The sequence below is a fragment of the Amia ocellicauda genome, chromosome 14 (assembly GCF_036373705.1).
Source record: "Amia ocellicauda isolate fAmiCal2 chromosome 14, fAmiCal2.hap1, whole genome shotgun sequence".
In the NCBI taxonomy this organism is placed as follows: domain Eukaryota; kingdom Metazoa; phylum Chordata; class Actinopteri; order Amiiformes; family Amiidae; genus Amia; species Amia ocellicauda.
The window spans coordinates 13302129-13317923 of NC_089863.1; the positions used below are offsets into that span (position 1 = coordinate 13302129).

At 36.5% G+C, this 15795-nt stretch overlaps 2 gene segments (V, D, J or C); both read right to left on the minus strand.

Annotated features, from left to right (window-relative positions):
* Positions 1-4173: 4173 nt before the first annotated feature.
* LOC136768770 (immunoglobulin heavy variable 3-66-like) lies at positions 4174-4867 on the minus strand. The segment is given in 2 exon segments: positions 4174-4576; positions 4715-4867. Coding segments are annotated over 2 exon segments (363 nt in total).
* A 9729-nt stretch (positions 4868-14596) lies between these two features.
* Positions 14597-15306, minus strand: LOC136767281 (immunoglobulin heavy variable 3-66-like). The segment is given in 2 exon segments: positions 14597-14975; positions 15123-15306. Coding segments are annotated over 2 exon segments (504 nt in total).
* Positions 15307-15795: the final 489 nt, after the last annotated feature.

Sequence of the window (15795 nt, forward strand, 5' to 3'; positions counted from 1 at the left end):
AATATACAAATAATAATAATAATAATTATTATTATTATTATATTTTTTCTTAGCAGATGACCTTACCAAGAGCGATTTACAGATTAAATATACACATTTCAAGAATCACCATACAGTAACAGCAGTACAATAGCCATTAATAGCTAGTTTATGGCAGTGCATATTTCAGTCCTAGCGGATACAAATCGAATATTTAATTCAAAATTAATAATTTTGTTTGTAAATGTAACAATGGGTTCAAAATAAAAGGAAGTCAGTACAAACAGCAGAAACACAAAACATATTTTACACTTTTAAAACGCAGCAAAGATCAAAGCAAAGGTATATCAACGTGAGGAAAATAATCTATATTTAACGTTTTCTTATACACTAATGATGGATGTGCGTTTTGGTTCAAGTTAAAATTGCAGTCTCTGTACTTGTAGACGGCCAGGTGGTCACTTTTTAGGGCATTGGTTTATATTACACGGTTTATGAAAACCTGGTTAATCTGAGAGTATATTATTGATATGACCCATGCACTTGCGAGAGACGGGTTTTATTTAATTTTTTAATGTTTGGAAAAATAAATAACGAAGATGGCAGATTAGGAGGGAGTAACTGAATCACTGACTGCGTCACTCAAAACTGCAGTCGATATTTCTCTTCCACAAAATGAAGACGACTTTACTGTGATTGCACACCTTATTGGGGGTCAGTAACTTCCAACGCATGTTGAATTAGCTTTCGAAAATGGAAAACTCTTAACAGGTAATTAGATAACACAGAGGTCATTAACCTATTCATTTCGGTATTTCGTGAGTATTTTTTATATAATATTGTTTTATTGCTGTTGCGAGTTAACTAATTATATGTACACATTGTGTATTTGAATACAGTTTCATAAAATGATATTAGAAGTAACACATTCAGGTCAAACTCAGGACTCCATAACGGCATGTAAACGTATTGATATTACTCCTATTACAGATTAAAAACTCAATGATATAGATACAATGTTTTGTGTAATGTGTCTCGTATAAAATAAGCCTTAAGTTGAATTAACTTTGTCCTCTGCTCACACAAACTGCATCAGAGGACTTATCTTATACTGTACAATAAGGAACACCCCAAATACAAAATATGAATTTAGGTAATTTCAATAAAGACACCCGTCAGTGCATATTGTGAAATCGTCTGGCAGTGTAACATTGTGCCATCTTGTTTCACAGATGTGCTTAAAAGTCAACAATGACAATTATCATGCATGCCACTTATTTAAAATGAATATTATTAACGCTGGAGTAACAGGTTTGTTCTTTGCTTTAGAGAAGACGAGGAAGGCTCTTCAGATTCTGCCAGATCTCTCTTCTGCAGGAGCATTTACTCCAACTGGCTTGAACAATAGTGTGATGCTGCTCCAGTTTGTACATTATCTAACGTGTATTTTGATGGATCAATAAATGAAATCTTCAATTTAATACAACATCCCATTGATGTTTTTGTGTGTTTGTTTTGCATCCTTCATTTTGTTCATTTGATTTGTCTTTTGCACTTAGTTAAGAAAGTATTTCTAAAATAAAGTTTTAAGAAAGCACTGTTTTTCGGGAAAAAAAGGAATTTGAATTATTTCTAAACACAATAAATGTATTGTTGCAAGAACGTTCTCTCTTGATAGAAGAAACCAATCTCTTGTTCAAGAAATCAGGTAATTGGTTTCATTGGAATAATTTCTGGACACAATAAATAATTTATTGTAGCAAGTAAATTCTGACTGGAATTGACATAACCATGGGATGAGAATATATTTCTGGAGCCAATAAGAATTCATAAAGAAAAAAAAAATCTTGGCCCACGGATCTTCAGGGAAGAAATTGTTTCTTCACAGAAGAAAAAATAATCCTGTAGTAAGAAATGACTTTTGGCAGTGTACTACTACTACTACTACTACTACTACTACTACTACTACTACTACTACTACTAATAATAATAATAATAATAATAATAATAATAATAATTATTATTATTATTATTATTATTATTATTATGTTGAGGTAATGTGGTTTATATATAAAGTACTGTATAGTGTGAGAATAAAAAATGTTTTTTTTATAATGGGTTGTATCACAGTGACAGTGAAACCATACAGAACCACAGCCCCATTCTGCACCACTTATTGTATTTATTTGTTTGTTTATTTAAGAACAACTAAAAGATGCTTTTGAGGACATGTTCAAGTGACATTTAATTACAATGTAGTATTGGTAGATTAATCTGCCGCTTTAAGAGCTGGAACTAGGGAGTGTGATTGACTAAGAACAAAATATATAATTGTGATTGAGGTGGATGTTGGTTTAGGAAACATTTGTAGGAAGATCGGATTGTGTTCAAGAGGGGGATTTTGCAGGATTTAGGTTCTGGGAAGGGGTCAGATTCATCAGTGCTTTACTTATTATTTTGATTGAGTGTATGAGTTATTTGAATGTGTCATGTTTGGTTTAAATTTTAATTTATTTTCCTTATTTTCCTGTTTTTGTGTTGCTATTGGAAAAAAATGTCTTAATTTTTTAATTGAAGGAGAGAATGAAATCATAGACTTGAGCATGATTTTTAAATGTTAATTGATGTATTTGTGTAAGTAAATAACAGAATGAAGAAACAATGATTTGTAAACAAATAATTATTTCAACTACATACCTCTTCAATAAGGAAATACATATAGTTCTGACTTCGTCTGGACATCTGCTATTTATAAGCTGCTGTAAAAGTTGTTTGGAAAACACAAACCATCATAGTTTTGTGAAATTCAAATAATGTGATACACAAAAGGTGATTCAATTGAATAATTGAATAACTGAATAATGTACTGTATGCAAATAATGTTAATGTCTGTGTTGACACCCACCTGATAATAGGGAACCACAATCCTGTCCTCAGTGGCAACTTTGTTTATCCTCAACTTGTAAATATAACCACTATCAAGAACAGGTTATACAGTCATTACTGTTAGTATTAACTAATACTGTTACTATTAATGATGATGATAATGTTTTTTTTAATAACATGAAAGTAACTAGCTTACATAGCTCATATATAAACTAGGAAGCATTATGTCTGCTCAACAATTAACTTTGACTTTAAACTTAATTATATGGAAGTATTGTATATTTGGCAGTAATATTATTTAAAAAAATGAATAAAACAGTCCTTGCTCTGAAGAGAATTGAAATGCTAGACACACAGACACTTAATTAATATGTTGTGGTCATGTGGTTTGTATAGAATATACTGTACAGTGTGAGAATGAATGGTGGTTTTTGTAACGGTTTGTATCACTGTGACCCATACCACCCCATAATCACAGTGATCAACACCCATACAAAAAACACAGCCCAATTCATAACCACCTATTTATCTATAGACCTGTTCTTTTAATAATTATTTAAAGATCCATTTGAAGTAATGTGCAAATGATATTTAAATACAAGACAAAACAATTGCTATTGCTTTTTCATCTGACTATCGTTAAAGGTGAGAATTAAATCATAGATGCACACATTTTTAAACATGTATTCATTGATTTATTTGTGTAACCCACTTAACCTACTCAATATATATTTTTTATTTAAGAATATATTAATCAGCTATACAATATTGTAATATAGCCATATTCGCATTACACAAAATAAGCTTTAATCTGTTTTGCCAAATGATTAACTTAGTTAAAGTTGTCCTCTGTTTAAATACATCCTCATTAAATTATTTAATGTATTTGAGAATCCATATATGCAATTTATTAAATACTTCCAAAATAGTTAAAGTACTAAAGACAGTATTTTTATTTAAATATATGTAAAACAGCTATAGAATATTCTAATATTCTATGTTTACATTATGAATAACAAGTTTCCTTCTGTAGTTCCATATTATGTCAATACATAACTAGAACAAAACACATACTGAGAACAAAACACATACTTATTTAAACTACATACCTCTTCAATAAGGTAACACATATAGTTCTGGCATCTGCTATTTCTAACATGCTGTAAAAGCTGAATTGAAAATACAAACCTTCATTGTTTTGTGGAATGAAAGGGATTTGACAAGATATTAAAATGTAAAACAATTAGTGATTAAATTGAATAATTTACCTGCTTCCTGTACAGCACTCAAATAATGTTAATGTGCGTATTTTGTCCTGTCTGTGGTGACACTATTGACCCCCTAGGCCCCACAACAGCACTGTGATGATCAGGTGGATTTTGACTCTTACTTTAGGCCACGTGTGGCACGGTGTCTCTCGCACAGTAATAGACTCCAGTGTCTTCAGCTCTCAGGTTGGTCATGTCCAAGTACAAACTGCTGCTGTCTTTGGAGGCCGTGAACCTTCCTTTGACAGACGAGGCGTAGCTATTGTCAGAACTTGAGTAGAAGTAAACTATCCACTCCAGTCCTTTACCAGGAGCCTGGCGGATCCAGTACATGCTGTAGCTGCTGACACTAAACCCAGAGACGGCACAGTTTAATTGGACAGACCCTCCTAGCTGCCTCAGCACCGATTCAGACTGTGTCAGCACAATCTGGGCCCCAACACCTAGAGAAAGAACAACAATATACATAAATAAGAACCACAGCAAATAATAGCATTAGAAGTATTATTATTATTATTATTATTATTATTATTATTATTATTATTATTTAACATTGAGCCGCCAGACTAGTTTGAACTCACGAGGTGCAGCCGTCAGCCACAGAAACACAAGTACGGGCAGCATCGTTCCCACAGAGCTCAGTGTTGCCTGTTTCTGAGAGACTGGCTGGAGACCTGCTGATCCACAGAAGAGCCGCAGCTGCCGGTTAAGTAAGGAGGAGCGGCCGCTGGCTTTGCATAGAGGAGAGTCTGGGCATCAAGGGGCAGGAAGAATAAGAAGAGAAGGAAGATCATCTTGCTGTTGCTGCTAAAGCCAGGCGTTGACAGAAACATATCCATGTAGATTGTGTGGACACTGTGAGGGCATTCAAGAATATGATTCACTGACTAGGGCTGGGTTTACTGAAGGGGCAAGATATGAAACTGACTATAAAGTAACTCCTTTTTTGCACCTTTTTTTAAGCAATTTTGTTAAAATAGGATTTCAATGTTTTTGTGTTTTGCTCCCGATCAAAATCACGTGTTAAATGTCATAATCCAAACTTGAAATAATAATAATTTTAATAAGTCCATGTACTATTATCAAACAGACCTCTTAAAAGAAAAGACACAATAACTCACACATTTTATTTATTTATTATGATATTTCATTATTTCCAACCTACAATGTAGGAATTATGCATTTGAGTCACGGTGCTGTGAACAAGAAGGTGATCCTGTAAAAGTCTGTCTTCTGCTGCTGTTTCTTTCGTTATTTCTCTTCTGATAACAGCCCCCTATAATAAATATGAGGCATCAGTGTCACTGCAACAGGGAAACACCTGGAACAGACTGAGCTCCAAATTATAACAGTTTCCTCTGATGCTGATCTTATTACATAAATCATATAAATATGGCATAACAATGTTGGGGAATGTTGCATAATATCTATTCAAGATTCACTACTTTTGTCAGAAAATTGGCCATATAGGCATATTGGCCTTCACAGACTTTTATTTCTGGGAACATTTGTTTCACCACGTTTCGGAAACATGGGATGAAAAATTTGGCTTGGAAAGGTTCATTTGAATCTCCTTCAGTGTGTAATACAGTGAAATTGTATATATTTAAAAATGCTGGTGGACTGAAGTACAAGGTAAACTGATTTAATGTGATTAATACAGCTTGTGTTTAGATAAATGAACAATAATGTGCTTTGTTGTGCAGTGAGGCTGTAATGACAGTGTGATCAGCAAAACTGTTTCACACAGGGTATTGCAGGCATATTTGTCACAGGGTGTGTAAAACAGTGGTGTATGTTCTTAATGAACCAGTTCTGCTATAGAAAATACACAGCAATACTTATTTTAACCTCATTTACTCATATATCCAATTCAAACTCTTCTGTTTCCCCAGAGGAGCAGGTTTTGAAGCTCTTGAATACATCCTGTTAGGAATCATACTGCATAGGATTTCTCTGTACTGTCTGTGCCTGTTTTTGTATGGGTGTTTATCACTGTGGTCATAATAACCACTACCATAATAATCACAGTGATAAACCGCCTGACAAAAACCTCCTGCATGGTGACCTATGGGAGTCCTTTAAAATGAGCATCCAGATGCTTTCATATCTCACACACTGTAACCCCTGCAATCAGGACAAATATGTTTTTAATTCTAATTAATATGTTTATTGTATTGTTCTCAAATACTCATATTAAGGGCAGTCGTGGGCTGTACCACTTATTGTATTTATTTGTTTGTTCATTTAAGAACAACTAAAAGATGCTTTTGAGGTCATGTTCTAGTGACATTTAAATACAATATAGTATTGGTAGATTAATCTGCCGCTTGAAGAGCTGGAACTAGGGAGTGTGATTGACATTGAAGTAGAGACGGATGTTGGTTGGTTGGTGGGAAGGGGTCAGATTCATCAGTGTTTTACTTATTATTTTGATTGTGTGTATGAGTTTTTTGAATGTTTCATATATAGATGAAAGGTTGATTTATTGTCCTTATTTTTGTGTTTTTGTGTTGCTATTGGGAATTGTTTTGTAAAGCTGTTGGCTATTTGTTTCTACTGGAGTTTGCCCTGTACCTGTGATAAGGATTTTAAAGGAAATATATTGTGGATTTTACTGATATATAATTTGTTTTTGTTACAATTGTTACATCCGCTGCTACTTACAAATCAAATTCTTATTTGGGTGCAATATATATTCTTTTTAGATAAAGGAAACTCGTTTTTGTCTGTTTGAGTCTGTTTGAGTGCATTTGCTGCTCCAATACATATGGAGTGCTAAGAACCTGCTGCACAAAGGAAAAAAATTCTGCTGTTTTTCATTGGACAGATTTAAATCATAGACTCAAGCATGATTTTTAGATTGTTAATTTATTTTTTTGTGTAAGTAAAGAACATAGAATGAAGTAACAATAATTTGAAAATAAACTTTAAATGTAATGCTGTTGTGCTCTCTAAATCCTTAATAGACTATTTATATGGATTTATTAAGTAACCCAAAAGGTACAATTCAAACAAGGCTTCAAAAACATGGGTGACACTTTAGAATAAAGTGCTGTAATTCCCCATGAATTAATATATGAATACCACAGGATAAACACAGGAATATGTCCTGCACTTCATCTGGGTTCTTATGTTAATCACATGTATAACAGGGTTAGGGTTATGTTTTATTGTTAGGGTTAGGCTAAATGTGGGTTCATGTGCTCGACATCTGAACTCAGATGATGTTCTTGATGTTTAAATCCTGTGGAATTCATATATTAATTAATTAGTTATACCAGCACCTTATTGTAAAGTGTTTCCAAAACATGAAACCAAGTGATATTACATACTGTACATCAGCTGTACAATATTCTTAAATTCCATGATTGAGTTATGAATAACAAGAAAAAATATGTTGATACATAGATATTGTTCAGAAATAACCCTGAGATCAAATCACATACTTATTTTACACACATACCTCTTCAATAAGGTAATACATATAGTTCTGACTTCTTCTGGACATCTGCTATGTATAAGCTGTTGTAAAAGTGTATTGAAAACACAAACAGACATAGTGTTGTGAAATTCAAATATTGTGGTAAGAGTTTTAAATGTAACACAAAAGGTGATTCAATTGAATTTGAATTGAATTTATCTGCTTCCTGCGCAGCACTAAAAAAATGTTAATGTGCGTATTTTGTCCTGTCTGTGTTGACACCCACCTGCTAATAGGGAACCACAATCCTGTCCTCAGTGGCATCTTTGTTTATCCTCAACTTGTAAATATAACCACTATCAAGAACAGGCTATACAACCCTTACTGTTAGTATTAACAAATACTATTAATGATGATACTATTTATTTTTATTTTTTAAATAACATGAAAGTTACTGACTTACTTCATAGTTAATAAATAAACTAGGTGGCATAATGTCTGCTCAACAATTAACATTAAAGTATAAAGGAATTTATGAAAGTATTTTATATTCGGCAGTAGTATTATTTAAAATGAATAAAACAGTCCTTGCACCGAAGAGAATTGAAATGCTGGACACAGACACTTGTTAATATCTTCTATGTTGAGCTCATGTGGTTTGTAGTTAAACAAAACTACAAGGGCCAGCTGTGGCATAGATGCTGCAGAAGCGGCTCTCGGCAGCTAAGTGTCCATAGATGCGCTGTACCCGGGGGAGTACAATGTTAACCCTCTTCTCGGTCTCTCGGTTTGCTGGTTTCCAGCTGCCCTGCCGACTGCACGGAGGAATACCCAAGCAATACAGCCCCCAGGTTAGCAAGTCCCGCATGTTAACACACTGTAATGTTCAATATCTTTCCTCGATCAGTTCTAGTCCAAGGAGGGGAGAGAGGAGCGGGGCACAGCAGGAAATCACTCGCAGCTTGCAGTCTTAAACTTCTCCGTTTCCACACTACATGGAAATAAAACGGAAGGTGCCCTCATTGCCGTCTCTCTGTGCTTCTGTCCCTCCGTGCCGTGTTGATCTGGGTCCTGCTCCCCCGTCTGCGACCTCCCCTCCGGTCTGCCTGTAGTCCACCGGCCTGCTCACCTGCTATCTGCTGTCCAGTGCGGGAGAGATCTCTCGCTCGCATCAGATGCTCTCCTTATTCTCTCCCAGGGCAGGGCGATTAAGGGGGACGCATGGTGACGGGTGCAGGTGGACCCAGGTGAGTTGTGCGCCGGGGATTCGCTCAAAGACCAGTGAAACATAAAACGCACAAACTAAAGGCAGTATAGTTACAAACAAAATACACATAACCATATTGCATAAACTGGTGATTGAAGACACTTCGGTAGCTCGTCAGCGCAGTGAAGTCACAGTGATGAGCCCCCACCTCTCTGGTCTTAAATACTAAACCCAAGGCCAGGGATGCAGGTGCAGGTAATTTAGGCAGAAACCTGCAGGTGAGTCCAGGTGTGAATGTGGCTGGCAGCGGGCGCTTGCAAGAGAAACAATTAAACAATCCCGACACCAGTAAACAAATGTACAACAAAAAGAAAAGTGGTGAATTGCCCGTCACGCCCCGCCCATGACCTGTAATTTAATGAAACTATATATTTAAAAATGGCAGTGGACTGAAGTCCAAGGTAAAATGATTTCATGTGTTTAATACAGCGTGTGTTCAGATAAATGAACAGTAATGTGCTTTGTATTATCAGAAAAATCTGATACACACAGGGTATTGCAGGCATATTCGTCACAGGGTGTGTAAAACATTGGTGCACGTTCATAATAAACTAGTTGTGCCATTGAAAATACACAGCGTTGCTAATTAAACCCTCATTTACTCATGTATCCAATTCAAGCTTCCCCAGAGGAGCAGGATTTGAAGCTCTTGAATACATGCTGTGGTCAGTGGGATTTCTCTGTACTGTCTGTGCCTCTGGCAAGGGGTTTTTGTACGGGGGTTTATCACTGTGGCCATACCAAGCACTACTATAATAATCACAGTGATAAACCGGCTGACAAAAACCTCCTGCATGGTGACCTATGGGAGCCCTTTAAAATGAACATTCAGATACTTTGTTTTATCGTAAAATGTTATACAAACATATAATCTTGGGAAAGAATTACATCCAATCTTTAACCCACCTGCTCATATGGAACCACAAACCTGTCCTCTGGTTCATTCTCAACTTGAAAATATAATGGCAACAAGAACATGCTATACAGCCTTTACTGTTTGTATGAACAAACGTAAATGGTGCACTATATTACCAACATAACAGTATACTACTACTACTACTACTACTACTACTATGCTACTATGAAACAAAATAACATGATAGTAGTAACTGACTTACTCCCTAATTAATAACTAAGCTTGGAAACCTACGGAAGCATCCTGGTGCCAAAGGAAAAACAAAAACAAAAACATAAATCTCCTACATAGGACTTTTTATCTCCTACGTATGACTTTTTATCGGGTGTTTGTGTAGTTCACGATGAGGTACATTTCGATCATGAGAGACCGGTAAGCATTTTAAATGTGTTACACAACTACATTATATGCTAGTCGTCATTGGTAAAAGCCGTCCCGAGACATGTGGATACGTTCATAGTGCTAATGGCATGTGTAGCGCACATTACGCACCCTGCACATCACAAGGACTGATGAGCAATGCGGAGCACAGTGAAACCCTGCTAACGCACAACGGTGCCACAACGTAGCAATGCAATTCACTTTTGAGTGTTAGCGGGGAACCTGCATTATGTAAGACTACTTTACATTGTATTAACAGTAATTATATATATATATAATGTGTGTGTATTACTCTTTCTTTCTTAAGTGGAAGCAACACGCACCTTGTTGCTTTAAACACTTTAAATAAACACTTTTTATCAATTGTTTTGTAAACATTAATTAAAAAAAATGTTATATATATATGAATTAAAACGTTGTATTTATTCCGAATAATGTGTTATAGTAATACCCGCTTTCCTGCTGGTCCTAACCGCGACAGTGACAATGTAGCAACCACAAGGCTGTGGGTTCGGATCCCATCTGTCACCTCATTTATTGCTGTATTATTGTTTTTATTGTATTCTTTTTAATGTGAGTCTGGGTTTAACGCCCTTCCTGTGACCTTCTTTAGTTTTCACTTTTTTAATACACATATATAATACTATACTTCCATGTGTAGCCCTGGGTTAATTGTGAAAGTGTTTCAGATTGTCACATGGGTCAAGGCTAAGACAAATCCATTCCCTTATTGTTCTGCGGACATCTGTATAACCATTTGTTTACTTCTCTGACATTGTTTGACCTAAAACAAAGACAATTATTGCTGATGTTAGTTTCTTTTGAATGTAGTTTATTGTGTAAGACAAAATAAACGATGTACTCAAATTAATTTCCACTTTTATTGACTGTTTGGAAATAGGACAAAAACGTTTACATCCATTATCCAGTACACACGCTTTGAACGAATTTTACATTTTAACACATTCTGTGTTTCTTAAAGGAGAACACAACTTTGTTTTAAAATTCAACAAAGCAAAACACTTTAATGTCTATTGTTAACACACGTTTGTGTGGGGAAAAATGCGTTATTGTGTTTAAAAGTCACATCGTGTTTTGCTTTGGTGAATTTTTAACACAAAGTTGTGTTCTTGAAATGTAACACATTCTTACAAACCATAAATAAAGCCATGTTATACAGCTACTATAAAACTCTATAATTAGTTTTGTTAACACTTTGGAACATAGACCAGGATTAGCACATATCGGGTGTGTTTTCAATTAACCTACCCAAGAGATGATGATGATAAAAAATAAGGCTAAACATATAATAACAAAATTTACACAACACGAGGCATGTTTTTTTTTTCTCTCTCTCTCTCTTCACGTCTTACAGTTGATAAAACTATTCAATGCATGGCCATGGAAAATAGGCTATATAAGCCCACCTTCAAAATAACCCTCAATAATTTTGTCCCGAAGAAATTGACACACAAGAGCTGCTTCCTCTGCATAATGCGGCTTCTGACGACTTTCTTCTCCCATCAACAAAGAACACAGTTCAAACACCGTCTCGTCGCAGGTAAAGGGTCCTTTAGGGGTGCACTCCTCCAAACAAGCATTTACCTCCTCAGCTGTAACACTGCATACACAGTCTTGTGTCCCATACAGTGCTTTACGTGTGTGCATTATGACTGGGCGTCCACTTGGTACGTTACACTTTTCAATGGTCTTATCCGATGGCTGTTCCACAGATTCACAGTTGCATCCAACTCAGCCTGAAACAAGCAAACAAAACAATGTTTTTATAGCTGCCCAGTGTTGGGATTACATCAATTTTGTAGGAGGACACTTGTTTCTACAGAATGAGAAACTTTCACCAAATATTGGGTGTGGGTTTAGCAATTATTGGGTGACCATATGGTTCTGCCTGGAGAAACACGGTGATTGTCCCATTATTTCCTGGAAAGCACAACACATATGCAGCCCCAGGGGTGTCGTGTAAATATTAATTGTACTTAATATGTATTGCATTATTCATCTCTATTACCATGCATTTTGGAAATATACTGTGCATTTCTGCTTTGTGTATGTATTTTCAATATGGTTTAATCCTATCAATCACCTAGAATGAACCATCAGCTTTGAATAGGATTCGTTTATAATTCATATCAAACATTTCAGTAAATACAACAAAAGCCTCAATATTGTAAATTAATATCATAGGTACAATTATTTATATTTACATGGCTGTATCTCTTACCTGTATGAGGTCTATAAAGCAGAACTGAATAAGAGCCTTATCGAGGAAATCTCCAGTGAAACATCCCATATCTTTCAGCATCGCAAAGACATCCATCCAGTATTGTGCATTGTGTTTTCTGAAGAAGTCCCAGCATTGTTCCATTCGTTGATTGCAGTTGCTGGATCCTTCCAAGTAATAGTTGTCCACATACGAATCACATCAGCATGTGAATAACATGTCCATTTTCTGTACCTTTATCCGCCCTTAATCGTGCTGGACAACCTTGACGTTTTTTTACAGCGTCTATGAAGTGCCCAGCCACAACCTTTGGATCACTGTTGGTTTTGTGGGCTTCCAGCCAGATGATGTATCGTGAATATAGCACCGTTGATGCAGATTTCATAGGGCTTAAGCTTTGTCATAACCGTCCATGTGCCCGAGAAAATGCTGTCCCAAATTCTGCCACTTTCTTCGGTGAAGGCAGTGTCGCCGGTGGTGATCAGTACCTTCAAGATAATATTACATGCAAGTCCTACGTAGGAGAAAAAAAGACTACGTAGGAGGTTTATGGTTTTTTTTTTTTTTTTCCTTTGTCACCAGGACGCTTCCGTAGGGGAAACAGTATGTCCACTGAACAATTAACATTAAGTTATTGAGGAATTTACATTGAATTGAATTATATGGAAGGGGAGAACAGTCTGCAGTTCATATTTGGCTCTGAGGAGAAATGCTGGTATGTGGCACTTAGACACTCGGTCATAGTTTAGCTAATACTCCTATGTTGAGATCATGTGGTTGGTAGATAATGTATTATACCGTATTAGAATGAAAGGTGGTTTTTGTAAAGGTCTGAATCACTGTGACCAGTTACCATCATAGTCACAGTGATCGACACCCATACAAAAACCACAGCCCAATTCTGAACCACTTCTTTTATTTATTAATCTGTTCATTTAATAAAAACTAAATTATGTATTTCAAGTCATGTTCAAAAGACAGTTATATATAGGCAAACAGCTTGTCTTGCTTCATCATTAAAGGTGAGAATGAAATCATACATGATTTTTTGTTTATTCATTAATTTATGTATGTAAGAAGATAGCATAGACAGAAGAAACAGCTATTTAAAACAGTATTCATAGTTAAAGTTGTCATTTCTGCTTAAATACATCCTGTGGCAGTGTGAGAGGCAAGGCTGGGGTCAGGGCAGGTCTTTCAGTGGAGGAGACTCCAAAACCTCTCCTGCAAGACTCCAAACCACAGAAGCCAGCAGGGCTCCTGATCCCCATAACCCCACCCAACACTTCCCCTATAAAAAGAAACAGGAACCTGATCACTGTGTGCATTCTTGGCTGGGGTAGCAAGTTGCACAGGAGAGAGGAGAGAGGAGAGGACTGATTCACTGGCTTGAGACCCTTTTTCTGGACCTGGACCATTCTCCCTCTCGAACCCGGACTGTATGACAACCTCCCACCGGTAATGAACTTTGGTTAAGAACCTGCCTTACTCCTGCATGCCCGGTGTTCAGCTCTGCTGACCCGGGCATCTACTGTTATTATTGGTAGTACCGTTAGTTAGTTAGGGACTGTTTAAGTTGAGTTAGTGCTCGAACAGAACTAGGTTTTGTTTTGTTAGTTTGGAGACTGTGCCGGCCATTGAGGGAAGCAATAAAACAACAGCGAGCCTGTTTTGTACCCTCAACCTGCCTCCCTACTGTGTGTTTGAAGACCAGACCCTGCCTACATACAAGCCCTTTTTGTGACAGGCCCCCCAACCTGCTACTATCCTCATTAAGTTATTGAATGCATTAGAGAATCCATACTTGCAATATATTAAAGACTTCCAAGATATTTAAAGTACTAAATATCGTATTCTTATTTAACAATATGTAAAACAACTATATAATATTCCATGTTTACATTATGCAACAAGCTTCCTTCTGTAGTGCCATATGATGTCAATATATAACTAGTATTCAGAAATAACCCTGAGAACAAAACACATACTTATTTTAACTACATACCTCTTCATTAAAGAAATACATATAGTTCTAACTTCATCAGGACATCTGCTATTTCTAACCTGCTGTAAAAGTTGTATTTTAAAACATAAACCTTCACAGTGTTGTGAAATTAAAATGTGGTAAGATTTTTAAATGTAAAAAAATAGGTGATTTAATCAAATAATTTACCTGCTTCCTATACAGCACTCAGTTAATGTTAAAGAGGGTGTTGTGTCCTGTCTGTACCATATTGGCCCCCTAGGCCCCACAACAGCACTGTGATGATCAGGTGGATTTTGACTCAGACTTTAGGCCACGTGTGGCACGGTGTCTCTCGCACAGTAATAGACTCCAGTGTCTTCAGCTCTCAGGTCGGTCATGTCCAAGTACAAACTGCTGCTGTCTTTGGAGGCCGTGAACCTTCCTTTGACAGACGAGGCGTAGCTATTGTCAGAACTTGAGTAGAAGTAAACTATCCACTCCAGTCCTTTACCAGGAGCCTGGCGGATCCAGTGCATGTAAGCACCACTGACACTAAACCCAGAGACGGCACATGTTAATTTGGCAGACCCTCCTGGCTGCCTCAGCACCGATTCAGACTGTGTCAGCACAATCTGGGCCCCAACACCTAGAGAAAGAACAACAATATACATAAATAAGAACCACAGCAAATAGTAGCATTAGTATTATTATTATTATTATTATTATTATTATTATTATTATTATTATTATTATTATACTTTAACATTGAACCGTCAGACTAGTTTGAACTCACGAGGTGCAGCCGTCAGCCACAGAAACAGAAGTACGGGCAGCATCGTTCCCACAGAGCTCAGTGTTGCCTGTTTCTGAGAGACTGGCTGGAGACCTGCTGATCCACAGAAGAGCCGCAGCTGCCGGTTAAGTAAGGAGGAGCGGCCGCTGGCTTTGCATAGAGGAGAGTCTGGGCATTTATGCATTACAGATGAAGTATAAAAGGTGAATGAAATCACAGAAAAGTGTATTCTTGATGCTGAAATGAATAGAAAATTGTAATTGCATTGTATTTGTAAAAGGTATTAGAAAATTGATAAGGGGCCTGGTAAACTATTTACACAACAGTATGACATGGTACATACACACTTGTGCTGTAAACGGGAGAGGATTACCATATGCAGTAAAAAGGTGTAGTTTTCATATTTTACTTGTTGAACAATTGCTAAATTACACTTAATTGTATAATTTAATATTTCATTATCATATCCTGACAGTTACAATAAGTCTCCCATCTCCTCTCACTCTCAGATGTGGAAAAGGAGAGGATAGTGGTCTCTGCAAGTGCCACAGTTAGGTGAGGGGATGTCTCTCTTGGGTAACTTTATCAGCAGGATTAAACAACCAGAAATACAGAAAATGGGACCTGTGGAGAGGGGATTCTGTCGAGGTATTTAACATGATCTGACAATCAG